The sequence below is a fragment of the Daucus carota genome, chromosome 2, assembly GCF_001625215.2.
Source record: "Daucus carota subsp. sativus chromosome 2, DH1 v3.0, whole genome shotgun sequence".
In the NCBI taxonomy this organism is placed as follows: domain Eukaryota; kingdom Viridiplantae; phylum Streptophyta; class Magnoliopsida; order Apiales; family Apiaceae; genus Daucus; species Daucus carota.
This window is the reverse complement of record NC_030382.2, coordinates 52411826-52438773: the sequence shown is the minus strand read 5'-3', so window position 1 is coordinate 52438773 and position 26948 is coordinate 52411826. Positions and strand designations below refer to the sequence as shown.

Below are 26948 nucleotides of genomic sequence, written 5' to 3'. Positions count from 1 at the left end.
AGTTGCATATAAATTATAATTTTATAATAAATTGTTTTTATTCTCTAAATATTATAAGATTAAAATTTTATTTTAAAAGAATGAAATTTTAAATTATATATAAAGTTATATTTTATGTAAATTTTAAAATATGTGCCAGAGAGAGATGGAGTAATAGTATTTGGATGATTTGTTTATCAAAACTAACGGTAATAAATGCGAAATCCAGCTTAGATTCAATATTAGCAAGAACTAGAAGGAACTTATTTCCAGAAAACTCAAGTGATGAAATCCCTCCAAATTATGTATTCGACAACATATCATCAAACAGTACAGTCAAAGCATACAACAGTACTAGTTCAAGTCGGTCTTGAAGCAATTTACACAACTGATGATGAACACACATGACACGTTTCGTGCATCCAAAACATACACCTACTCATACATGTAATAAACAAGAACATGTGTACATATACAAATCACAGCGCTGCGAGACTGACGATGACAATGATGATCAACGCACAGTTTTACAACAATATACAACAACAATGCCATCATCACATTACTCTCTCTCTCGAGAGGATAGGGAGAGAGAAATAAGGAGAGAGACTTGAAAGTTAAAAGAGCAAAAAATCGGGAACTGTGAGGAGAGAGTAGGGGGATGGAGACAGGCGTCCTTTGGAGGGGTCCACGTGGAGGGTTACTATTGGCTCATAAACGCACAAACCCTCTTCTGTTGCCATGTCAGTTTGTAACCCCAAAGTCCTATCGCCCCGGCGAATCCGTATTACTACTAGTTACTCTCTCTTTCTCTCTCTACTCTCTCTCTCTCTCGCCCAATACAAAACAATCTCTCTCTTGTTTTGCCTGTCTCGCTTTTTTCCTTTCTCCATATCTGCCCTAATTCTCTAATCTCTTCACCCATCTAGTTATTTGTGGGTTCTTGTGTGTTTCTTGTGATTTGATCTACTTGCAAGATTGGTATGTTGATGTCTCTCTCTGGGTCTCTCTAGGTACTTCTGTTTTCGTGTTTCTTACTTTTTTTGTGGGTTTTTAGTTTTATGTGCAGATTGAGCTTGTTCTTGGGTGTTTTGCCATGATTTCTACGTTTTTACTGCTGGTTTTTGTAAATGTTTGTTCTTTAACTTCAATTGTGGTTATAGTTGTGATCTTTTTTATGGTTATGTTGGTAATTAGGTTTCTTGAAATGGGTTGGGTGTTGCAACTTTATTAGGGGTTTTGAGGTTTATTTAATCGTTGTGTGTGTACTGATTTAGCAGCTCACCATGGTTGATTATGTTAACATAGTAATTAGAAAGCTTCAGGTATCGGCTATGAACTGAAGATACTGGTTTGTTTTTAATGCTACTATCATTTTGGTATAGTGATTTCATTACCAGGGTCACATACTTAGATTGAGTAATGGTTCCAGTAATTATACTGTAATATCATTTATTTTCTGTTACGGTTGCTATCTTTGTTATGTCGTGTAATTCTAGGTTTACAGTCCATATTATCTAAGTCCCCGAACCACTTATGGTGTAAGCTAAAAAACTTATTCAGGGGTAGTAGTTCTGATTTATTTTGCCCTATATTTCTAATCTTTTACCGAGGTACGTGATAGTATGCCTACTTTTGCACGAGTATTGTGTATGTTTCATAAATTCCGATTTTGGATCCGAGATCTAGCAAAGTGGATTAATGCATGTTATAATGAGTACATTAAACGTATGTAACTAGTCCGGAGTAATTTTTTATGTTTCATTCCACGGGTTTTAGCTTGTTGTGTCCAATTCGAGTTAAACCCATCATCTTGGGTTCTAGTCATTAGTAATTCTACTCTGTGCTTAGTCATGCACTGTAGAAATCGAGGACACTCCGATAAAGAATGATTGAGATAACTTTTAAATGTGACAGGCAGTGATCATGCAAGCCTGTATAGCATTACTTGGTTTTAAGTAATCTAGCTGTTGAAACGAGCTTCTGGCTGAATATTATATTCACTTTGCATATCAGTTAAAATGTCAACTAAAGTATGAGAGCATATTTAGATTAAATTGACTTGCCATATGAGTATAGGTCCTGGATGCGTATACCTATTTTGTAGTAATTCAATGTGTATTAATTGTACTAAAGATCTTGGTTTCTTTATTTGATAGTAACTGATATAATGCCACATAATGATGCAATAGACTAATATATATATCTACTGGTTGATTATGCTATAGGAACACAAGTGGAGGATCGACAGATGAAGTTTTTGCCAGATATATTATGGAAAGGATTTGCATGAATGAATGGCTTCGAAAGATATGAAGGATAATAACCCAGCTAGTAAAATGATTAACAGGAACTGGGTTTTAAAACGGAAACGTGGAAAGCATCCATATAGTCCGGACACATCCAATGGCATTAGAACCAATGTCGTACCTTCCGAACCTGCAGAAAATGCATCATCCGAACTTAACCTAAAGACCGAGATAACTTCTCGTCAGTTTCCTAAAAAGAAAAAAGGAAATGATGGGGTAAACCTCTTTCCTCATTGCACCTTCATGTGTTAAGTACATTGGATAAAGTATGATGAAATTAAACCTAGTTAAATGGGTAGAAGAAGAAAACCCGCAAAAGGCCAAACAACCTTATAAGTAATAGAAAACTGAAGAGGGCTCATGCTTAGCGGAAAAGAATATAGAAAGAAAAACGAAGAGGACAAGAATATGAAAAGAAAATTGTGATGAATGTTACACTGTCTATGAATATATAATGTACTTTAGGAACCCCTGATATAATTGTTTTTTTTGGTAAAAGAAACAACTTTGTCTCTGCAGAATTATTGTTTTGCTCCCTGGATATATGCAGTCAGTAAATTTGATGATGATTTATGTTGGCCAAATTTAGAACTTTGCTTGACCATGTTACATATTGTATTTCTTTGGGAATACCTGTTACACATGTTTTCCTTGGTTAAAGAAACGACCTTGTCTCTGCATATATTATTGCTTTTCCCCGCATATATATGCAGCCGGTTTCTGTAATTGTGCTTTCTGTTGGCTTAATTTAGTACTTTCCTTGTCCATATTCTGTTAACAATGTCATGCAGAGATGAAAGACGTATCAAGTTTCTGGAATGATTTAGAGAATTACTAACTGAATTCTTGGGTTGACACTATTGATTTTAATTGCAGACTGCTTATAATTCTTGCTGCCTCTTTTTCTTTTTTCCAGTACTTCTATGAATGTGTGGTTTGTGACCTTGGTGGCAACTTGCTATGTTGTGATAGTTGTCCACGTACATATCATCTTCAATGCTTAGATCCGCCTCTTAAGGTGCGTTCACCTAATCAACATTATCAAAGTACTTGTACTCTTCCCCGATTTGCTCTATCGTTTATGTCTGATTTGTTGCTGTTATATTCATTTTATGGATCTGCTTTTGTTTTATACTTGTCTTCTCCAGCGCATTCCAAATGGAAAGTGGCAGTGTCCAAAGTGCAGCGTGAAAAGTGATTCACTTGATTCCAGAAACAACTCGGATTCTGTCTCAAAGCGAGCAAGAACAAAGTTGACCCTGAAAAAATCTGATGCTGACAATGGATCAGTTGACATGGACAAAATGTCCTTGATATTAGGAAGCTCTAATCTTCGGAAGAAGCGATCGTCGGGCAAAGGAAAATCTTCGTCATCTCAACCACTTCAGTCCATCGGAGTGAAGCTGGTTCCCGTAGATGTGATTTCCAGCAATAAGCCAACCCATTTATTCTCTGACGGTTCTGCAGAGGGTAGTTCATCGATTTTGAAGGTTGATAATGACAATCTACCTGAATTGTCTCCAACAGCTGCACTTAAACAGACGGAGTCAGTTTCTCTTGTGGAAGCATCACAAGCCAGCATTGTGGATTTTGAGAAAAATGAAGGCACTTCTGAGAAGAAGTCTGGCCAGTACAACAGTGTTGGATCTCCTGCTAAAGAAGTTGCTCCTGTGCTTGATGCTTCCACTCGAAAAGACAGAAAAAGAAAGTTCAAGTTTTATGTCGGCAGCAATCAGAAGAAGCCTATTATTGGTGAAAACAGTTGTGCCATCAACATATTAGAAAAGCAAGAAGTGGAAGAGAATTCAGCCAGTCGTCAAACTAAGAAACTCCACCTGAAGCGTGGGTTTAAAGAAAAATCTTTTAGCTCTGGAGCTAGTAAATCTCAAAAAAAGCATGAGTCGAAAGAGAATTCTGATGGTCCTCGAACTACTAGATCTCACCGGAAGCGTAAAGATGTTTCACTTGTGGCTGCAGCATCTCTCTTTAAAAATGACGATGCCACAAAGATAGAAGTCCCATTAAAAGACGAGGTAAATCTAGTTATGTGTGTCGGCTCCTATTTCTTCCATATCTGATGGCATTCTTGTATAGCTTCTAGTTCTTTATAAGCCTAATTTCAAACTTCTTTGCAAATTTATTTTCTATGGCATGGTGTAATATTCGTATTCAGTATTAGCATTACCTAAATTTTCACCTTCAAAAATAATTTATTGGCGTGAATAATGTTCAAGGCTTCTCTCTCTTATTGGCTTATTGCTGTTCAGTAATAGATCATTAATTCTAGACTTTTATATTCCATTCAAGTGGTAATGTAGTAAGGTGTAGCAAAAACATGCATGAGCTGCCAAGTTACAGGGGTGTTAAGTTAAGAATTTTCTTTCTCTTATAGTACCTCAATATTTACTTTTCTCCTATTGTAGGAGGTTGAAAAGTTAAATTAATTAGGCACGCAGTATGGCACTTGGGCCGTGACTGTGGTTTTGGACTAAATAGGCCCGCAATATGGCCCACATAATGAGTTATCTATTTTCTTCAACATGTACATCTTAAGCACTTATATCTAAGATATGAATAATTCCTCATAATCTGGCTGTTATAATTAGAGAAATAAGCTATATGTGAAATTGATACATAATGTTGCACACACACACACAAAAATTTAGAACATGTAAATTTTGGTGATGACGTCTTAAGCAACTTTAGAAAACAAGTTCTGTATTACTAAAACAGTCCAGGTATTGGGAATATACTAATAGTTTTTGCTTACAAAGATACTTTCTTGTATTCACAAATTTTCCATACATACCATCTAAAACCTGTAATATTTAGGAGAATCTATGAATCTTGATTCAAGGATTCTTTGACTGACAGGAAACACTTGCTTCTTAGGGTGTATCCGGAATTTTTCAATGGCCCTACTTGGTCGAGTCAATGAAACCAACAAAATGAAGTTGTCTTCTTGTCAGTTATATAACAACCTCAAAAATGTTTGGACTACATAAATTATTTCCATAGTATATAATAGGCCGGTCCCTTGTTGATCTCCATTCCCTAAACTTTTTTTAGGTTTCACGAGTACTATCTGTGGACTATGCACATTACGCTGGTGGAATAGAATAGGCCGACCCCATCTTAATTACCGTTACCTGAAATTTTCTTGGATTTTATTTAATCCCTTAAAAAGAAATAATATTGTCGATCAGTTCCCTAACCTCTAGCACTTGTCATTGTAATGCATATTGCCAAAAAAGTCCCCTCTACTCTTTATAAATTGAAGGGGCACTCTTGTCTTTTCCTGCTGTTTATTCTACTAGTAGCTTGCCGTCCTTTTTATTGCTTCATATACCTGCTTTAGAGTAAGCAATCACACAATCGACCTCTTTTCTACATTTCGGATCCATATTTCCCCAATTCACCTGCCCTCTTCTCTAGAATTCAGACCCTCCCCCCCTTCAAATTACAGCCCCCCCCCCCCCCCCACCCCCACGCCTAAAGTCTGTACTGTTCCAAAATCCAGGTCTGTTTTCCTCTTCACCGTCTCCACCGGGAGGTAAGATCTATTTGCTAACTCATCGAGAATACAGAATATAGAGAAGAAAGGGATCCGAATATCCGATAGAGGTATCTATCTATTAGTTGAAAGTACAAATGATAGTGAAATAGAAAATGAGAAAATATGGTTGTTTTCATGTTTTCTAAAATTTTCTACCATTTGCTTTGTAATTATTCGTATGTAACATTTCATGACAGTTTTAAAGTGTTATAATAACTTTTTGTAAACTATATGTTGCAAATGTACTCTGCACTACTAAATCAAAGCTTATTCTTGTGTGTGCTCATATCAAACATAAATCCAACGTTGTGCATAGGTTGTGTAAAAGGGGGCTTGGAATTATTTTATACTGTATTCCCAATGCTGAGTGTTCCACCCGTCCCATATATTACTGTGTTTCAGCTGTGGGGTTTGATTTAGTCAGTTATTCGTAATTATTTTATCTTCCCTCTCGCTAAAATCTCAGCTTATGTTTTTCCTATGTAATGAGAGGAAATATACTTGCATCGAATTTGGCCCGCACTGCGCTAGAAAATCTTCATCCTAGTTGAGAGTGTGACTTGGCATTTTGGATCACCTGATAAATGGTTCGTACATTGAAGTCAGAACTCATACGTAATATGAAACTCTTTTAGTGACATGCATTTTTTTTTGGGTATATGCGCAAGGCTTTTCAGGATGTAATCAATAATGAAACAGATATTTAGGGACCAAAAGCATCATTCAGTCTGTCTTGAGACTCTTATCAAGTCTTTAATATATATAACTTGTTCCCTTGATCTTGGTTGAGCATGTCAATTGTTTTTGCTAGAAAAGAAGCAATAATGATTAGTTTGCATGTTGTGGATAGTTTCATGTCGTACTCCAGAGTTATAATTGCTTGAAAGCTTGCACTTGTCGTTGATTATATTGGTACATTTTACTCACTGTTGTCATATTCTTTGCAGACGGTTTCTGCGGAAATGCGACATAATGAACGTAGAGCAGAAAAGCTTGTAGTTGACATATTGGCATGCGAGGATGTTTCTATTGCCCAACAGGTAGGTTAAATAAATAGGATTGCTATGTTGATATACTTGTGGGTGGAGCTACCCATGGCCCAGAGAAGGCTTCTGCTTGCCTGCTCTCTTTGAATTCTCCCATGTCAAGGAGTAGTTTAGAACTGTTAACTTCTTAATACTGAAGAATTGTGATATTCTAAATATTTGAGTGCAGGTGCTAATTGTTGTTACTTTTCTGTTTGTTCAGCCTTCATTTTTGTATACATATATAATTCTTTTCTCTTCCTTATAGATCCCTATAATAAAAATAGCTTTTCTTGTTTGCTTATTATATGTTTACTTTTATTAATATATGATCAAAGAAACTTATATTTTATCTATGTTTTAGATCTTAGTGATTGGAGTCAAACTGTTCCTTATAACTAAAATTTACCTGATATTCGTTGGTAGATAATAATATATTACTGATTTAAGTGTATATTACAGAATGGATGCATTTTAATAGAAATACTGTTATAATGTTTGTGGTCAGAGTAATTTTATGATTTACTATATTTAAATTACCACAAATATCCCTCCTCTTGAAATGTGGATCCGCTAGGTATTTAAACATGTTACATATTATGTTGGGGAATCGTTCCCCACTCCACTCCCCCTTTCAATTCTCTGCCTTTATAAGTGGAAAATATGGGCTCTATTTTACTCTAAAATATTCTATTCATTTTTTTAATTCTTGGGTTATAATACAGGTTGATAGGGTTCTGGGGTGTCGAGTAAGAGGTAGTGAATTAAACCCTTCAAATTGTGGCACAGAACCTGCAAAGAGGTCTGTTTCTTCAGACAATTCAAGTAAAACCTCAGAGAAAATTACAAGCTATGATCCTCCCCTAGATGGCGGAGCCACTGAAAATAGTTCAAAAGCTGCAGAGGATAACTTAAACCAAGTTGATGCAGCAAAAATTGTGAAAAAGGGTTCCGAGTCAGACAAGTTTAGTGTATACAAAAGATCGATGGTTAGAGAGCGCAGCGAAGGGGATTGTGTGGACGCAATGACAAGTGACATAAAAGTTACTGATTCTAATGCATTAAATAGTGAGAATGAAGGCATTTGTGCTGTGAGTACTGAAGATCTGGCAATAACGGCTGGGAAGAAATTGATGGCAGGAATTACCAATTTTATTAGTAACAATGATGAAATTACAAAGAGGCTTGAAATGTCCTTACCTGAGGAAAATGCAGATGCACAGGCGGATATGGAAATCACGACTAATACTGTCCCTGAAACAATGAAGAAGGATAACTTATCATCTGAATTTACACCCTCCAATGGAGCGATGGTTACATACGAGTTTTTGGTCAAGTGGGCTGGAAAATCTCATCTTCACAACAGTTGGATTTCAGAATCTCATCTGAAAGTTCTTTCGAAGAGAAAACTAGATAATTACAAGGGAAAGTACGGAAGGTCACTGATGGATATAAGTGATGAACGCTGGAAGAGGCCTCAGCGGATAATTGCCTTTCATTCCTCGACAGAGGGTGTGGACGAGGTGTTAGTAAAGTGGACAGCTCTTTCTTATGATGAATGCACTTGGGAGAGAATTGATGAACCTGTTGTAGCAAAATCATCTAATTTAATTGATTTATTTAAGCAGTTTGAGCATCGAACAGTGGAAAATGATGCTACAAACAATGACATGCGGAGGGGAAAACGTGGACTTAAGCAAGGTGAGGTAGTGCCACTCACTGAGCAGCCTGAAGAACTTCGTGGAGGTTCCTTATTCCCACATCAGCTAGAAGCATTGAATTGGCTGCGCAAGTGCTGGTGTAAAGGCAGGAATGTTATACTTGCTGATGAGATGGGTCTTGGAAAAACAGTATCTGCTGGTGCTTTTCTGTCATCTTTATACTTTGAGTTCAAAGCTAGACTTCCTTGTTTGGTTTTGGTTCCTCTTTCAACAATGCCAAATTGGATGGCGGAGTTCTCACTATGGGCTCCTAACCTTAATGTTGTTGAGTATCATGGTTCAGCCAAGGCAAGGGCTATGATACGTGAATATGAGTGGCATGCTAGTAATCCTAGGGGGTCAAGTAAAAAAACAGCTTCTTATAAATTCAATGTGCTTTTAACTACATATGAGATGGTTCTTTGTGATTCCTCACATTTACGTGCAGTCCCTTGGGAAGTTCTTGTAGTTGATGAAGGGCACCGGCTTAAGAACTCTAGTAGTAAGCTTTTCAGCATGCTCAACACTTTCAAATTCCAACATCGTGTACTTTTGACTGGTACTCCCCTTCAGAATAACATAGGCGAGATGTACAACTTGCTACATTTCTTACAGCCAGACATGTTTCCTTCGCTGTCCTCATTTGAAGAGAAATTTCATGATCTTGCTACTGCCGAAAAGGTGGAGGAGTTGAAAAAACTTGTTGCACCGCATATGCTTCGACGACTTAAAAAAGATGTGATGCAGAATATTCCTCCCAAGACTGAGAGAATGATTCCAGTTGAATTAACAAGCGTTCAAGCTGAATATTACAGGGCAATGCTGACTAAGAACTATCAGCTATTGCGCAACATAGGAAAAGGGGTTGCACAGCAGTCCATGTTAAATATTGTGATGCAGTTAAGAAAGGTGTGCAACCATCCATATCTCATTCAGGGCACTGAGCCTGTATCAGGAACAGTAGAATTTCTTCATGAGATGAGGATAAAAGCTTCAGCAAAGTTGACTGTGTTGCATTCTATGCTTAAGGTGTTACACAAAGAAGGCCATAGAGTCCTTATATTTTCTCAAATGACAAAGCTTCTCGATATCCTTGAGGATTATCTAAACATTGAATTTGGTCCAGGAACATTTGAGAGAGTAGATGGTTCTGTTTCTGTGTCTGATCGTCAAACTGCAATTAATCGATTTAACCAGGATAAAAGTCGTTTTGTCTTCTTATTGTCAACACGCTCTTGTGGCCTTGGAATTAATTTGGCAACTGCTGACACTGTCATCATATATGATTCAGACTTCAACCCCCATGCAGATATCCAAGCAATGAATAGAGCACATCGTATTGGACAATCAAATAGGCTGTTGGTGTATAGGCTTGTTGTTCGTGCTAGTGTTGAGGAACGCATCTTGCAGCTTGCAAAGAGGAAATTGATGCTTGATCAGCTATTTGTGAATAAATCTGGATCTCAGAAGGAAGTAGAAGATATTTTACGCTGGGGGACTGAAGAACTTTTTAATGATTCTTTTAGCATGTCCAGTAAAGATGCTGGTGAAAACAATGGCAATAAAGATGAAGCTGGTTTGGATATAGAGCCTACCCGTAGGAGGAGAACTGGTGGCCTTGGGGATGTATACCAGGATAAGTGCACAGAGGGCAGTAGTAAGATTGTCTGGGATGAAAATGCTATTCTGAAATTACTAGACCGATCAAACATTCAAGATAATTCTTTTGATAATACTGAAGGGGATGCAGAGAACGATATGCTTGGCTCTGTGAAGGTATACCTAATTGCAGCAAAGATACCTTTCCTTCCCTTTTAAAAATCTGAAGACTGCCATTGTTTGAGATGTAAATAATGTTATAAACAAATTTTTTGAATATAAATAATTGACATGTGTGTGTGTGTATCTTAGTACACATATATCATGTAAATTATTGACGTGTGTGTGTTTATTATAGTGCACAGATAAATAGGTGTGCTCTTGATATTTACATATATTATTTAAACTTAAATATGAGTTGGTCTTTGGCTTCTTTATCTTAATTAAAATTTCATTTTTTATTTTCAAGAGCACTAAGTTTGATAGGATGGTTATTAGTATTTTATAGTATTTTTATAATAAGTATATTACATATTACATATGAATTGGTAAATGATAATCAGACATGGTAGGCATGGTTCCTAGCCTTCAATTAATTGATAATCTGTTGAAAGAGGGTTTGGTATGTGTCACATATCCACTCTTACGGTTGCTGTAGATGATACGTTGATCTGGTTTTTTAAATTTGTTTAACATACTACTATTAATGTTTACATAAGATCTGCTCTACTCTAGACAAGTCATTCTGTATACATATTATCCTCGGCAGAGCCAAGGATTGCTTATTCATTACTAATCTAATAGTTTTGTTATATTGCGATTTAGTTAATCTGTAGTTATGTTTTTCAGTCACTAGAATGGAATGATGAACCAGCAGAGGATCAAGAGATAACTGTATCACATCCAGTGGTGAATGAAGATACTTGTACGCAACATTCTGGAAAGAAAGAAGATGAGGTGGTAGCTGTTGTTGAAGAAAATGAATGGGATAGGTTGCTGCGTGATAGGTAAGAAGTTACTAAATTAAGTTTTGCATTTTAACATTTTTTTTCCATATTAGTGTATTTCAAAGTTGACGGTGTCAGGAAAGAATCTTCTCTGGCAGAGAATGGGGAAGCAATGTAGTGCCTGGGTATACTATGATTTTTTTATTAAAATTGACGTTTATCTCCTCAGAAGTTTAGCAGTTAAACATATCCGCACACACGCGTGCACAGAGTGAGTCACATATCATCACTTGTAATTCTGGTAAATTCAATGACCTGTAACATGGTAAAAAAAAAAGGTTTGTTAAGAATGTCCCAACTTGTGAATAGTAGATGGTATTTTGGTCTTATAAAGATATCTACATGGTCGCGTACACTAGCTAGTGACTCCTTTGAATCTTTATGACTCTGGTCTAGGATATAGAAATTAATCGAGGACTTGATATGTGGTCTACTTTAGGTCCACCTGTTTGACCTTGTGTTTCTTATAAGCTTTAAATACTTGTTTCCCCTCTTAAAATTTAAACATAGTAAAGTCCAGATTGTACATATATATTAATTCTTACATGGAGAAGTAGTCGTCGCTCATGTTCATAGTAATTATAGAATATATCTTTTACACTTAATTGCTTTGTTAATTTAGATGGGAGAAATATCAAAACGAAGAGGAAGCAACTCTCGGTAGAGGTAAACGCCTAAGAAAAGCTGTTTCTTACAGAGAAGCATACCCTCCTCATCCAGCAGAGGCACCAAATGAGGTAATGAAGAAGTAATCACCAGGGCATATTTAATATCCTTCCACGATTCCCTCTACATTTTAATGTTAGATATTCATACTCTCAGAGAGTAATACTTCTGAACGTAGGAAGCAAAATCTATATTTTCTGCATTGTTTCATTTTCAGATTCATAGAAGTAGGTTTTTATTTGTAGATTCTGTCAAGCATATATTTATGCTTATCAAAAAGTAGAGAAAAGAATATAGTGATGCAGCATGAGTTTCTTATAAATAATAGAATGTGAGATTCATTATATTCAGGAATCAAGTGAGGAGACATATTGATTTTTTCCCTTAAAAGGATGGACTTCTTGAACACGATCTTTGGCCAATCTTTTAGTGGAATATGAGCAAGACTTTTAATAATATGGGCAAACCGCAGGCCTTCCAATTGTTATTCGTTAATACTAAGTATCTGTCGTTTTGTATTCTCTCTTGTTTAAGGCTTATCTGTGTTTATTTACTTTTATAGTGGTTTGTATAGGTGATCTTGGTTAAAGCTAATTTAAGGGTTCAATGGTTATCCCTAAGCCTGAATTCCGATACTCTTTTATTATGGTTTGAAACATTTACAGTAGTAGCTTGACCAATCCTTTGAGGTTTTTGCTTCATCTGTAATCATGTTGTGGGCTAACCCTGTCACATGTCATCAACTTTGTTCTTTTATGACATTTACTGTTCGACTGAAACTACATAGGTTGATATTGAACACAGATATGAGCCTCAACCTCCTATCTACATCACTTCAAATTTATGTTTTTTTTTGGTATATTTTAAGAGGTTATGATGAGATGTCAAAGTATATTATGTTAAATAAATGTTGCCATACCTATATATTACCTGGAGCTATCTAATGATGCCATATTATAGTTCTGATAGTGGTTTTGGAAGTTACTTTACCATTCTTTTAGAGTTGGGATTTCGCTTACTTCCCTCTTCTTCTTGCTCCTGCTTGTGGGATTGCAATATGCCTGTAATAATGATTTTCTCTGTGTTGTAATCCAGGGTGCTAGTGTTGAGGAGGTGGAGCCACAGCGTGAATATACTTCAGCTGGCCGAGCCCTGAAAACAAAGTTGTAAGTTTGGAGCTTGTGGGAATTTTATTACACTGTTTTTTCTTATGGGATTATGGTTTGTTATTATTAGCTCTTTTGTGCTGTTGCTGACATTTAAAATTGAAGAACTTGTGATAATTGAAGAAAATAAATGCATTCAAGAAAGATTTAACTTAACTCATCTTTTCTATAAAATATATAATAACCTGACTGAATACTCTTGTGATTCTGTGACAGTGCTAAGCTTCGTGCTAGACAAAAAGAACGTTTGGCTCAGAGACATGCTATTAATGCATCTGATGTAGTTATGGAATCGGCTGGGTTCAAAACAAGCTTGGTCCATTCATCCAGTGATCCAGAAAGAGATCAAATGATCAACTTAGATCAGCACAGGAGCGACGATATGTTAATTATCGATTTGGAAGGCAACACACGGAAAAATTTAGAGGCTCTAAAGTCAAAGCCTGACTTTAAACAGAGGCTGAGCAAATTATCAAAATATAAAATGAAAAGTCATGTCGATTTTCCTGTTAAAGCTGGTGAGCAGTCTCCTGATATTGGTCCCCTAGGTCATCATTTACAGGGAACAAGCTATACAAATTCATTGTCAAACAATATTTTGTTACCTGTATTGGGACTTTGTGCTCCTAATGCAAATCAGATGGAGTTGTCAGAGAGGAACACTGCTAGATCTCACAGCAAGCAGAGCAGGCAAGGGAGCAAGACAGGCTTCCCTTTTGATTTGGCTCCTTCACGTGAAACCCCGAATGAGACGGATGGTAAAATGCATGAGCATGCTCCAGGAAAACGTAAATTTTCCTCGACATCTATAGAAGCTGTGCAACGTGGGCCGAAAATGAGCAGACCTGATACTTATATGCAGGTTAGTCCTGATTTTCCTCTCTCCAAAATATTAGCTCAAAGAGCCATTACAGGTTACAAAATATTACCCACTTCGTGGGTGCCAAATTTGCCCAATTCTTATACTTTTGAAAATATTATTGCATTAATATCATTTATGGCAGCTTTTACCAATTGCCTTTTAGTGATAATTCAGTGATTTGCTTGTAAGGTTGCACGAAGTTACTCTCTCCATCCCAAATTAGATGAGCTAGTTGACTTTGGGCACGTAACTTAAGGTGCATTGACCGTATAGCTCCGAAATTTATTTTTCTAATTTTTTTCTGTAAATAAAAATTTCATATTTAAATTTTTATTTGCAAAAATAAAATTTTAAAAATAAATAACGTAGCTATGCGGTCAATGGATTTTAAAATGCGTGTCCAAAATTTGGGATGGAGGGAGTAGTTGGCACACTTTTTTGTACTCGCGGTGGAGTCGCAGCTTTATTGTAGCTCATTTACTTAATTCCACGTTTGAGATGTGAATCCTAGGATTTCACAGGATAAATAGAGATGCATTTTAAGTTTTTCCTAGCTGAAAAAAGAAACTCATTTGAGTATGGTTACTATGTCTATGAACTTATAAGTTGAGCTTCCCCTTACATCTATTTTCGGTAGTAAATTTAAAGATTGAATTATACATTTTGTGGAACATGTTAGTTTTACATCATATTACTTAAATATCCGCGTACATTGGATGACAATTGTCATTTCACATTCAATTTCTATTTACATGTTTATATATTTCTACATCAGAGCACTCATCACAGACATTTTAAGCACGATATTATTACTGTACCTTGTGAGAAACTGTTTTTAGTATCCACCTTACTGTTCATTTACCAAAGTCATTCTATCTGGCAACAGATATTTGGCTTCTTAGTTTCTGTTATTTTGTAGGTTCACGCCTTCCACATTGTTATTGTTGCAACTGTATGAATGCTTGGTATCCTGATGTGAACTTTCTTTGCAGCATCTTCCTCCTTTTTCACAGGGAAATGGTTCTAATTCTCTAGAAACACATAAAAGTGTTTCTGAAAACCAAGAAAAGCTAGCACTGCCAAAGATACCATTTGATCAGAAACTGCTTCCTAGATACCCATTTCCAGCTACAGATGCACGCCATTCCCATCCTGACGTGTTCCCCAACTTAACATTGGGTTCTAGAGCTGCAAATATAAGTGACTCTCTTCAAGACTTTCGTGCAATGCCTTTCTTGCCGAATATGAAGGTTTCACGTGAAGATTCATTGAGATATGAGCGACAAGGAATTGAAGTGAATCCAATGCTGGGATTAGGTCAGATGCCACCGACCTATTCATCGTTCCCTGAAAATCACAGAAAGGTTCTTGAGAGTATAATGATAAGAACTGGAACAGGACCAAGCAACTATCTTAAAAGTAAATCAATAAAAGATATCTGGTCTGAAGATGAACTTGATTTCTTGTGGGTTGGAGTTCGCAGGCATGGCCGGGGCAATTGGGATGCTATGCTTCGTGACCCAAAGTTAAAATTTTCCAAGTTTAAAACTGCAGAAGATTTGTTTTGTAGATGGGAGGAGGAACAACATAAGATTCTGGACATTCCGGTTCTTCCTGTGCAGAAATCATTCAAGTCCACTAAGTCGGCAAAATCTCCATTATTTCCTGAAATTTCTGCTGCAATGATGTCAAGAGCGCTCCATGGAAGTAGATTTGCTGGTCCATCGAAATTTCAATCGCACCTGACAGACATGAAATTAGGTTTTAGCAATCAACAATCTGGCTTGCCTCAATTTGAGCATCCTGAACAGCATGGTTTGCCCGATGACCATTTAGTACTTCATCCAACTTGGAATGCTGATAACCTGCAGAGAAGTTTTCCTGGGGTGTCATCTGTTAGATCATGTGATAGACCAGGAACTTCTACTTTACACAATGAGCAGCAGCCATGTCTTCTGGATATGTTGGGAACAAGTAATTTGGTTTCTGCAGGTATGAAATCTTCAGGCAACTTTGATTTACAGAAGCAGGGTAATGAATTGCTTGATAGTAGGTGTTGGAAACTGCCAAGTTTTCTTGACAAGTCTCTTAACATTTTGCGTGAATCTAATAACATGGGAAGTGGAAAATCAAAGATTCCAATTGTGTTAGCAGACTCTCATAGAGGACAGACTGTGTTCCACTCGAAGCTTAAAGATGTTGCTGGAAGTTCTTCGAAAAAGGAGCTGCCTCATTGGCTTCGGGAAGCTGTAGGAGGTCCTGCAAAACCAGAACCTGGCCTGCCACCAAGTGTCTCCGCGATTGCCGAATCGGTTCGTATATTGTATGGGGATAGTGACCCAATCATTCCTCCATTTTTGGGTCCGGGTTTGCCTCCTGTCCAACCAAAAGATCCACGGAGGAGATTGAAAAGAAAGAGAAGACAAAGGGAAAAGGCTCAAACATTTAAGCAGTTCTCGGAGGATATTGCTGGAACTAGTCACAATGTCCCTGCTGAGAATGATGGTTCAGCATCACTTCTACCGACGAAATCACCCTTTCCTTTTATCCCACAGTTGTCTGATGCAACTTCAGGGCTCCCTTCTGTGGACCCTAACCTCAATATCCCTCCTATCAGTGAAAATGTGCCAAATACGTCATCTGTGTCGGCATGTTCAGATTCTCAAAAGAAAACCGAAATGACCCCCTCTCCTGAAGTGTTTCAATTGATAGCATCAAGTGTAGCTCCAGGTTTACAAGAAACAAACACAAAATCCCCTGAAACCTCTGTTCCGCCTACAGATGCCGTTGAGCAAGTAATGATACCAGTAGTGGAGGAGATTTGTGAGGAAAAGGAAGACAAGGATATTTCATTGGCAGGAACATCAAGTGCACGCATGGAAGCCAAAGCAGAGCAGACTGAGAGCAGGGGTCCCAACGAGACTTGTTCTGATCCTATTCAGACCAAAGCAGAGGAAACATCATCAGAAGGCACCGTCTCAGATCATCGTAGCGGCGAGCAAGAATCATAGACCACATATGCTTTGTCGAGTCTGTTGTGTGAGCTAGCATGAATGATAGACTTGCATGGGTGAAGCTACGCATTTGCTTTGCCCTCAATTTTCTTACTTATTTACAGACCCCCCAAATCAATTTGTGCTAAAGTTTTGTAGAAACGATCCAGTTTACCTAGCAAAAATGGGGCTTTAGGATAATTGGTGTAAAGTTGCGAAAGAAATTATACTAAACTTTTACTTTGGTAGCTATGTTCTTGGTTGGATGTGGACTATATATTCTAGTGTTTTGGACCATTTTTGGGTGGTTTAATGCCTGTGGTTGGTGGTTTTTTTGTAGCTTTAGTGCTTGCATGCTCCTAATATGCTATTGCTCTTGGACTGAGTACTGCCCCGTTTCTAACTCGAAAAATGTTTCATGTACAAAATCGGTATCAAAATTTAGCCAAACAAAACATTTTCATCTCGACTCTTACCAAAAATTTCTGAATTTGAAGCCAAATGCATTTGATTTGCCTTGTTCCCCGGTTCTAGAATATGAAAGCCTGTGTAATTCGTTTTGTCTCGTAAATTTCCAAAGCGATGATATGTTTTTTTATATAACCAAACATATTTCAGAAAATAAAATTAAAATTTGTGGGGATCTGTTAAGAAGCCAAGCTGGGGGACATGTATCCATCCTAATTTTTCTAAATATTTAATTTCCTGATTTTCCCTCAAAAAAATTTTCTAAATATTTTCTCACTATTTTAAAATTTTTAAATTTATGGAATTATACTCTAAAAACTTGAAAATACATAAATTTGTTTCAAAAAATTATTTGACCTCCCAAAAATAAAAAAAAATCTAATGTAAATATGATTTGCTAGTGTACAAAACAAACACACTTCTTGAAGTGAAAACATCACAAGTGGGGTTTTTGTTGTGCAGTCATATATCTTGATTAATCCAAGAAAAGAATGGATGTTGAAATGGAAGATTTGAAAACTGGGACGGTGGTAGTGGAGAAAGTAATGGGAAAGTCAACGGCAACAAGATGCTTTTCCAAGTATCCTCTCAAGTTCATTCTCCCCAGAAAGGTGCGTGTCTGTAATATGTGTAAGCATTTACATTTACATACATATATCATATCATATCCCATTTGAAAATGGTTCGAATTTTAGGTCGGTTCCTCTCAAACTGATGCTGTATGGATTTATGCTCTCACTTATGGTGGAGGAATTGTCTCTGTATGCTCATATCTCTCTCTCTCTCTCTCTCTCTCTCCCTCTCCCCCCCCCCCCCCCCCCCCCCCCTTGATTTTACAAGTGTTTGTCTAGTTGTTTACTGGGTTTTTTTTAGGGAGACTCTATCTCATGTGAATTCACTATTGGAGATGGCTGTACAGCAGTTTTGACCACCCAAGCTTCCACAAAAGTGTGACTTTTTGAATCATATTCACTATCAGATGTTATGTTATTTTATACATTTATTTGGAGAAAGTATACATGGTTTGATTTTTTATTTAAAATCTTGCAATGTAGGTATACAAATGTGTGGGGTCAAGGTGCTCTGTTCAGATATATGAGGTAATGGCACACTGTGGATCTACTCATGTACATGACATCTCTGTCTAAGATCCTAAATTGTGAACTTGAAAAAGCATAACTTGTAATGAGATAATTGAGTTATTTGCACATTCCTATATTGTTTTTCGCGCGTTCTTGTTGTTGTCCAAGATATATGATGAAAACATGTTTTTACGAATATGCCAGAAGGCTATATGGTTCAACTGACCAATAAATTTGCATGAAACACTGTTGTTCATGAATAAGTGCCTGATCTTTTGTTCAGTTTAAGCATTTTCTGACTGCCTAATCTTTCTATCTATACTAGATAAATATTGACTCTAGACAACTGTAAGTTGAATTATTGTAAGTGTTATATAATGGGGGCTAATGTATTCCATGCAGTAGGCAAGAATTGGAATTGATGCCCTTTTGGTTGTCATTCCAGATCCAGTGACTTGTTTTTCCACCGCAAAATACTCCCAGAAGCAAGTCTTCAGAATAATGTCGAACTCAAGCTTGCTTATTGTTGACTGGATTACTAGTGGACGTCATGAAAGTGGAGAGAAATGGGATTTCACACATTATAAAAGCACTAACCACATATATTTGGAAGGAGATGAGCCTTTGTTTCTTGACACGGTAATTACCAAAGAAGGAGCTGGTCTGTTATCTTGTTTTTTTAATGGCTCCAATGTCTTATATAATCTAGTAAGCATTCGGTGTAGAAGCCTCTCAAATATATACCATAGTTAGTGTCATTAAACATCCTTGTTAAATTCCCATGGTCAAGTCAAAAAATCTCTTTGTGGTTGATTCAGATCATTGCTTTCATTTATTTTAAATCCGATAAGCCCTCCTTTGTTTGCTCAGTCTTCTTCCATTTTCTTAATTAACCTGGTTGCATATCCTTTTTATATTTAATCATTTTGACATACTTCTTTTTCCAATTAATGTGAAATCACACTGGTTAGTTCTACTTTAGGAGTGATAAGAGGCTAGCTATATTGATCTGCACATTTTCTACTAGTGATATGGGCTGCCAGATTTTTTCATCTCTTGTCTATTTATCCGTATATCCAATAATTATAGGTTCTTTTAGAGCAAGGAAGCACTGTTACTATTGCTGAACGCGTACAAGACTACCAAGTACTCGCGATGGTCATAATCCTGGGGTAGGCTGTTGGTATATTTTCTCCTTCCTTTACATTTATTTCATCTAACTCATTTTATATGAATGTTAATACATAAGAATGGTAGATTGTGGATTTTTATCACCTGATGCTGCATGATTGTAGGCCCAAGTTGAAGCATGTTCAAACCAAAGTTCAAGAAGATGTCAAGAATATGATGTCTGAGCAACTTCAATTACCCGCTACTAGCTTACGGAGATACTCAGCTCCCAGTACAAGCCACTCTTTAATCAAACCAAGCTTCCTAGCTTCGTGCAGTCCCTTTGGTCCTCAGGTAACTCCATTTGATATCTATTTTGGTTGTTGCACAGTTGTAGGATCTCCCATATGGCCTTTTCCTTAATTCTGTCACAGGGCATATCACTTAAATAGATGTGAAACAAATCCTTTTAGCTCGAGTCTCAATAAATATTTTGGCATATAATAGTACTAGTTACTTTAACTTTTATCTTACAATGAATATGTACTTAATGTTAATTACGTTTTGAGAGGTTTATAAGACAGTTAATGATGGATCAGTAAGTTGTCAAGTAACTCTTGTTATTAACATTATATATCTTGCTCCAGAACTGGTCAGATTTACAAGCAAGTAGTTTGGCTGCCTCTTCACGTTTGCCTGATCTTTCATGATTATTTATTTAAACTGGATTGGTTCATATGAAATACTTTGTGATAGCTCAAGTGAGCTCTACACCAAGTTCATACTCTTTCTTTAGTTGTTGTATTTGAGATTCTGTCTCTTCTTATGTAAAAAATGAAGTTGGTGAATTTTTTCCAAGTTATAAAATTTAAATTTTTTTGACAAAAACAAGAAGCGTCTCTTAGTTACAAATTTTGAAACTTGACAGATGTACAGAAGACAGAGGAGCTTAGAAAATATACTTGATAAGAGGTTTATACTATAAAATGGAAAAAGTTGATCTCAAATATAATTTGCCTTCACTGCTCTTTGCTAGTGGCCCTTGATTGCCTTTTTGTTTGCCGAATGTGGCATCAATGTCCTTTAAATCCTTGTCACAGTCATCAAATTTATTGGGTTTCCACTCTGTTTTCTGTTTCACTTTTCTCACAGGGAAGCGGTGTTGTCATTAGAATAGCTGCCATGACGACAGAATCAGTTTACAGGTTCTTGCAACAGCAATTAGCTAGCTTGGAGCCACTGGTTGGAGTGTTACCATATTGTTAAGTAAAAACAAAAGTCCACTTCTGTATGTGTTCTCTTCATTTTTCTAATATAAATCGCACAATAAAAGTGCTGAATAGAGGATTTTCTTTGTAGTTCCATTACTATGTTCTCTGACTTGGCAATGCGTATGATTAAGGTTTGAGTCGGCAATTGTTTATTTTTTTTTTGTAAAATACCCGGATAATATTGTTATAGCTGTATAAGTTTTTATACTCAAATCAAAGCCCTCATCCCAATAGTGCTTTTGGATCCTTCTTTTTCAAAGGTTTACTACGAGTAGTTAACATTATGCTGCAACTTGTATTCAAAATCTTAGTAAACAATATTGTAGAACAGAGTCTGAATGGCAAATTTCATTCGTATTTATGTCTCGTACGAATGTCATTATAAAACAAAAATGCAATCAAATGTTTTTTTTATGCTTTTCAGAAGTAACAACAAAGAACATACATTGGCCAGAGTAACAGTGACAATGAAGTGCTCTCATAACTAACTTAATTCCACAATTTAAATTATAATTACAGTGACAATGAAGTGCTTTCATAAATAACTTAATTCCACGATTTAAATTATAATTACAGACTTACGACTCATTGAATACGTGAAATGAGGTTGCTAGACTACTAGTACACTGCAACTTATTATGAATCATGGTGGCTCATTAAAATTGAGAAAGAACATTTTTAATAAGAAAATCAGTCATGACTCGATACACAGCTTGGGTAGGATGTACTGAATCCCACAGCATGTAGCTTCCTGGGTTCGGACAAGTTAGCACAAATTCATTGCATGTTGCTGCCATTGTTGGAAATCCTTCTCCGCAGCAATTTATGGGGAATAATATACCTGCCACCGATTCAGATTTGGTTATGAAAATAAAAAGATATGCAACTAATAGTACATAAAATCATTGACACCGACAATTTATAATTGACACCGAGATATAAGAAAAATGTACCATGGCTTAATGGATCGGAGGATATTTGTACCAAGGGTGTGAAAATATCAGCATAAACGAGTTTGCTCCCAGGAAGTGAGGATTGCAACTGAGTTAACATTGCTTGGAGCTTCCTGTTATACACATTAGCATCTGAATTATTGTCAAAAACACATCCCAGTATTCCCCCAGCGGAAAGAGGCCCGCAAATGGGAGGAAGCCCGGCTATAGCCATGTTCCGGCATCCATCAGCATATAATGACTGCCAAATACATAATTACACATGTATTATTATCAAGACCAACTTAAAGTTGCTTATATGGAGATGTATTAAGGAAGAACTAACCTTTATAAACTTTGCAATGTTACCTATCAAAAAGTTTTGGTATTGATCAATTGATCCAGCTTGCAGTGGGTTTGCATAGAAGTTGAGGGCCATATCATTACTTCCTGAAGTAGAGAACATGAAAGAATTCTGAAGAATATCTGCAGCTTTTTTGTCTCCTACGGTTGCAATAAGCTTCTGTTTATAATCCTTGAAATGTTTTTGGTACTGTTCTGTCACTGGAATAACCTGTGTTGCACTCGTCTTGTCATCATAGCCTGCTCCTGCTGATGCGAAACAGACACCTGTAGGGAGCTCTGATGGAGGCAATTTCGGGTCCATGAAAGGAGGAACCAACTGCTTGATACCTAGAGCTTCAGCCAGAAAATCCGACATGAGTTTGCCATCAGAAAATCTACCCGTGGCAACGCCACCAGGAAATGATACACCATAAGGTGGATGGTTTGCTTGCGCAAAAGAAGGGATAAAATTATTATTTCCTGTGTCCAACAAAGAATCACCAAAGATTAGAATTGCAGAGAATTTTGGTAGTGCATTGCATGTCAACAAAATGTTGAAAAGTTGAAGTAAAATAAACAAAAACGTAAAGATTGAAAGAGCCATGAGCTTAATAGTTTTTGCTCAAGAAAAGTTTATGTTTCTCCTGACCTTATTCTCTTCTGTATATATAGTATGCATGATAATATTGTCACACAGGTGATATTTGATAATATTGTCTTCCATATACATTGCATGCAATGACAGTATAAAATCAAATACTTCTATCTAATATAGTCACATATTATTATGATTAAACTGCATTATTATTTATTAAATTTCTATATTAAAATGGGTGATAATTGATAAATCAAATATTAATATCTTTTTTATCATTTGTCTAATCTTTAATATGATTAAATTCCTTCCTAACTAGTACAATTTCTTACAAAAACATGATCAAAACTAAGTACTAATAGCTAAATTCCTATATTGACATGGAAACTAAATCAAATATTTGTATTTTTCGCATTCAATTTGAGTATAATATTATATTCTAATAATTAAGTATAATATTACCTTCTATTGTCTCCGATTATCGTATGCATATGATGTCTGTATTTTCTTTCTGATATGGCCTCATCCTTTAAAAGTAAAGTTATATGTGTGGTATTATTTGTGCATTAGTAATTACTAAAAGCATACTACATGTAATAAACTAAAAGTATATAATCTCTTTAAAAACATTGTCATTATTTAAACTCCATAATCATTGATAAAAGAGTCAAATAGTCCATTTATACTCCATTTAACTAAAATTGTAAAACAAAAACATATATGCTAGTACAAATATATTCAAAATATAAAACTTTAATTTATAAAGGGTACACAAGACAAAATACTGCATCTGTGATCACAATAGTTGCCAACATTCTTTGAAAAAAACGTTTACTTAGGTCTAGAAGTGCATCAAAGTACTTCGATTTGCTTGGAGGGACATATCACCAACTCTGATCAAAGATTGAACAAAATATTTTCTCAATTCACACACGGGTGGAGAATCACAGCAACCCAACGCATTTTCACTTGTAGAGCTTTTCCATCGTATCCTTTATCCGCTCAACATCAGCACCAACTACTTCAGAGGCCTTTTCTCCATTATGGAAGAAATGTAATCTCGGCTACAGCCAAATTCATTTTTAAGTGTCAGCTCAAATAAGTCACGTGCATATTGAAAATTATTAGAAAATTATCATGTCAAGTCTACATGTAGTAGACAACACATCATGATTAGGTGTATAAAATAATACACAAATGACATGCACACTAATGCAAGGCAGAAATTTCACAACACTGTGTTCAGAATATATTTGTCTACCATGGTTGTGGCATCCACCACAGGATGCCAACCCTCTCATATGGCGGTAGGGCATAAAAGGATCATAAGACAACCAGATCGCCTCACATCCATGCCAAAAATTGTCAGAGACAGACACCATAAAAGAGACGAGAAAACGACTAACCAAGATCCCACTTGAAAGTTCATTGGTTGCAGATAAAATAAAGCACCAATATTTTATCTCTTTCAGCATCTAACATACTCCCCTTGGAGTTGGACCCTTCTAATAGAGTTTACGGGTCCAACAAAATTGAGTTTCCTGATGAATTTACAAGTATCGAAGTTTTTATTTTACTCCATGCACTTCATATCCTTTTGTATTAGCTGTAATGCACACTATAATATATACATAAGAAAACTGCCAAGAGGGTGTCCTCATGGGGTCTGCCTAGTCAAAGGGTGAATTTGTAAATACAAGACAACTACCACCCTGCATTCACGAAAACACCTCTAGGCTTGTACTGATATTTTTTTAACCTTATGCAACACCCCAAGGACACCCTCAGGCCCGGAAACCTCTACATACATACATAACTAATTATCACATATAACCGTCACAGGAGCATAAATGCCAGTTTCTTGGCTCTTTATTTTGGATTAAATATGGCACAAAATGTTAGACCCAAGATATAAGTAGATAGATTAGACATTGCAACACAAATAGATAAACAGCCTCCAATGTATATCCCATACTCATGTAAAGTATCTTTTTCGCGCATGGTCACTACAACAATTTCAACTAATGATCTAATCCAACAAAGTCCTAACAAAACAAGTGTAACGAAACGGTGAGGAACAGATTTTGTTTTTTGAAATCCGTCGTGGAGCCTAAAATTACAGTTCTATCAGGTAACGATCATATGTATAAAACTAATTAGAGATGTTAGAAATTATGGTATGTTTAATAACAAATACTAGAACTTTATGAGACTAATTATATACATTGAACTAGTGAAGTGTTCAGGTATTCTAAATACTGCACCTCTAGATTTCATTATATTTTAATGGCTTACATAAAAGATTTCAGGTATTTAAATAAGAGGTTTGCAACTTCATTTACCCAATTTATATATCTATGATGATAATACATAAATAGATAATTTTACCCTGCATTGAGCCAATAGCAACAGTAAAGCAAAACACCAAGTTAATCAGCTGACATTTCATTATTGGACAATCTCTAATTCTAGGTTGTCGGTGTATTGTTGATATCGTCTCAATATTTACTATTGGCGTTATCTATTTTTACTAATCCTAATGAGACGACCTATTGCAGCAGACAGATAGTTCATTAAAGATTTGGTGCTTGTTCATCAATCAGTCAAACATTTAAAGTCATTCATGCAAGACATCCATTAAAAAAAACTAATTTTCTTCTGCTAATTAATAACACCTAGTTTTAGATTGGTTGAACTTAAATAATCAACAATTTAAGAATAAAATTCATTAACTTAAGGTCACAACATATAAGATTACCACAGAGTTGATATCTAGCTTGCTCAACACATTCCCAAGTTCCTTCTGCAAAAAGAACCAACAAAACATGTATCAAGAGTAATTATATAAAAGATGACTTTGTAGTATTGCCATAGACAGAAGGTAAGAAGTAGCTCATACATGATCGATGTCGACCTTATACGTGGTAACATGAGGGTACTTCTCACTCAATTGACCAATAATAGGAGATAACAACTTACCTGCAGTAAATGTAATATAATCGACAGAAAATAAATAAATTAGAAGTCATGGAAAGAAGCCTTCTGGAGTAAAAGGCATGACCATTCCAGCTACAACTTGTACTGAATATGACTAAAAATCTTACATGGTGGACACCAGACCGCAGTGAAGTAATATATTGCTGGCTGTGAGTTATCTGGAAACAGAATCAACTAGCGTCTGAGCTACTAAAAATATTTAAAGAATCGAAACAGCTCACAGAAATTTATAAACTACAACAGAAGTGCGCACACCTTTCACCTTGCGCATCGAACTATTAAACTGCTCTTCAGATTCAACCATTACAATATTTGATGGACCTGAAATAATTGGAAACCTTCAGGAAAAATAATAATTATATAAAAAACCGAGTGTTGTTTACAGTTGAATCTGATATTGACTCGATATCATGGCATCATTTCTTCATAAAATGGAACTAAAATGTCAACTACAAACCAAGATACCTATATGGACAAGAAAGAAGAATATACTCGTTTTTCTTTAAAGAAAAACTAGGGATTGTTTAGTTATTCAATATAAGTGTCATTCACGGTTTTACAACTTCTGTCGATCATCAAACAGGCTGAACCATCCAGATAAAAAAAAAACATAATACATAATTTTCCTTGTGGAAACTTTAACCAAATTGCTTACAAGGGAAAAAGGCGATTATATAAGTCCATTGCATTACGAACTCTGAGATTAAAGTAATAATGTCAATTAACCAAATACAACTAAGTAATCAGATGAGCATCAAACAAGTTCAGCAAGAGTGTGGTGTACTAAGCAGATAGTATTCGAAAATAACAAATATGAAAAACCCTAAATCCAGATAGTATTCGAAAATAACAAATATATGAAAAACCCTAAATCATTAAATTAGAGGAGTATGAATAACACAAATTTAATCAATTACACTAGAGTAGCAGTAATAAAATAGTGATTAAAAAGAAGACCTGCGGAAGAAGAGCTGTAATTTCGGTAGGAAAATGGGGGGAAGTGAAACGAGGGCCTGGGATGCGTGACAGACTGTGGAGACGCTCTTAGTGCAGGTGATGATGATGATGATGATGATGAAGCTAGGGTTTTGGTTTTGGGGAGGATTGATGATGATGATAATTGTCTGATATTTCTAGTGTTGACGAGACGACGAATTCCTGATATTCCTCTCATCTCTCCCTCTCTCTCTCTCTCTCTCTCTCTCTTTCTCTCCCTCAATCTCTCTCACGCTCTCTCTGCCTTTCTTTCCGTTACAATCTCAGAATAATATCGGCGCTTTCATCTT

The 26948-nt window shown here is 36.1% G+C and overlaps 4 protein-coding genes across 6 annotated transcripts; 2 read left to right on the top strand and 2 right to left on the bottom strand.

The window, feature by feature from the left end:
* Positions 1–323: 323 nt before the first annotated feature.
* Positions 324–17175, top strand: LOC108208984 (protein CHROMATIN REMODELING 4). 2 transcript variants are annotated; one of them, XM_064088093.1, is made up of 11 exons: positions 324–960; positions 2208–2504; positions 3205–3306; positions 3437–4321; positions 6792–6884; positions 7595–10345; positions 11018–11175; positions 11798–11912; positions 12937–13007; positions 13224–13869; positions 14862–17175. In XM_064088093.1, exons 2-11 carry the CDS (start codon positions 2277–2279, stop codon positions 16878–16880), a joined length of 7068 nt encoding a protein of 2355 aa, XP_063944163.1. In that variant the 5' UTR covers positions 324–960; positions 2208–2276; the 3' UTR covers positions 16881–17175. The 2 variants fall into 2 exon arrangements, with proteins under 2 accessions (XP_063944163.1, XP_063944162.1); XM_064088092.1 differs by having other exon boundaries at positions 324–992.
* A 579-nt stretch (positions 17176–17754) lies between these two features.
* LOC108206950 (urease accessory protein D) lies at positions 17755–21039 on the top strand. Of its 2 annotated transcripts, XM_017377401.2 has the most exons (8): positions 17756–17941; positions 18026–18091; positions 18204–18278; positions 18386–18430; positions 18818–19051; positions 19502–19584; positions 19708–19876; positions 20675–21039. In XM_017377401.2, exons 1-8 carry the CDS (start codon positions 17822–17824, stop codon positions 20786–20788), a joined length of 906 nt encoding a protein of 301 aa, XP_017232890.1. In that variant the 5' UTR covers positions 17756–17821; the 3' UTR covers positions 20789–21039. The 2 variants fall into 2 exon arrangements, with proteins under 2 accessions (XP_063944164.1, XP_017232890.1); XM_064088094.1 differs by lacking the exon at positions 18204–18278 and having other exon boundaries at positions 17755–17941.
* Positions 21040–21098: 59 nt separating this feature from the next.
* LOC108208562 (GDSL esterase/lipase At1g06990) lies at positions 21099–23267 on the bottom strand. Its single transcript, XM_017379091.2, has 3 exons — positions 22072–23267; positions 21747–21987; positions 21099–21634 (listed from the first exon to the last, which is right to left on the bottom strand). Exons 1-3 carry the CDS (start codon positions 22672–22674, stop codon positions 21450–21452), a joined length of 1029 nt encoding a protein of 342 aa, XP_017234580.1. The 5' UTR covers positions 22675–23267; the 3' UTR covers positions 21099–21449.
* Positions 23268–23384: 117 nt separating this feature from the next.
* On the bottom strand, positions 23385–26937 carry LOC108206128 (thioredoxin O2, mitochondrial). The gene is made up of 6 exons (XM_017376320.2): positions 26620–26937; positions 25918–25983; positions 25770–25820; positions 25565–25644; positions 25424–25468; positions 23385–23729 (listed from the first exon to the last, which is right to left on the bottom strand). The coding sequence occupies exons 1-6, from the start codon at positions 26834–26836 to the stop codon at positions 23631–23633; spliced, it is 558 nt and encodes a 185-aa protein (XP_017231809.1). The 5' UTR covers positions 26837–26937; the 3' UTR covers positions 23385–23630.
* Positions 26938–26948: the final 11 nt, after the last annotated feature.

Bases quoted from the DNA above. Each gene is read 5' to 3' on its own strand.
- LOC108206128 (XM_017376320.2), bottom strand. From the start codon at position 26,836: ATGAGAGGAATATCAGGAATTCGTCGTCTCGTCAACACTAGAAATATC. The intron at 25,469-25,564 runs GTATGAGCTACT...TTCTTTTTGCAG, and splicing joins ATAAGGTCGACATCGATCAT to AAGGAACTTGGGAATGTGTT. The intron at 23,730-25,423 runs GTAATCTTATAT...ATTTGGCTGTAG, and splicing joins AGCTAGATATCAACTCTGTG to CCGAGATTACATTTCTTCCA.
- LOC108206950 (XM_017377401.2), top strand. From the start codon at position 17,822: ATGGATGTTGAAATGGAAGATTTGAAAACTGGGACGGTGGTAGTGGAG. The intron at 18,279-18,385 runs GTGTGACTTTTT...CTTGCAATGTAG, and splicing joins CCACCCAAGCTTCCACAAAA to GTATACAAATGTGTGGGGTC. The intron at 18,431-18,817 runs GTAATGGCACAC...TCCATGCAGTAG, and splicing joins GCTCTGTTCAGATATATGAG to GCAAGAATTGGAATTGATGC.
- LOC108208984 (XM_064088093.1), top strand. From the start codon at position 2,277: ATGGCTTCGAAAGATATGAAGGATAATAACCCAGCTAGTAAAATGATT. The intron at 3,307-3,436 runs GTGCGTTCACCT...TGTCTTCTCCAG, and splicing joins GCTTAGATCCGCCTCTTAAG to CGCATTCCAAATGGAAAGTG. The intron at 11,176-11,797 runs GTAAGAAGTTAC...TTGTTAATTTAG, and splicing joins GATAGGTTGCTGCGTGATAG to ATGGGAGAAATATCAAAACG.
- LOC108208562 (XM_017379091.2), bottom strand. From the start codon at position 22,674: ATGGCTCTTTCAATCTTTACGTTTTTGTTTATTTTACTTCAACTTTTC. The intron at 21,988-22,071 runs GTTAGTTCTTCC...TGTATTTGGCAG, and splicing joins ACATTGCAAAGTTTATAAAG to TCATTATATGCTGATGGATG. The intron at 21,635-21,746 runs GTACATTTTTCT...AATCGGTGGCAG, and splicing joins CTCCGATCCATTAAGCCATG to GTATATTATTCCCCATAAAT.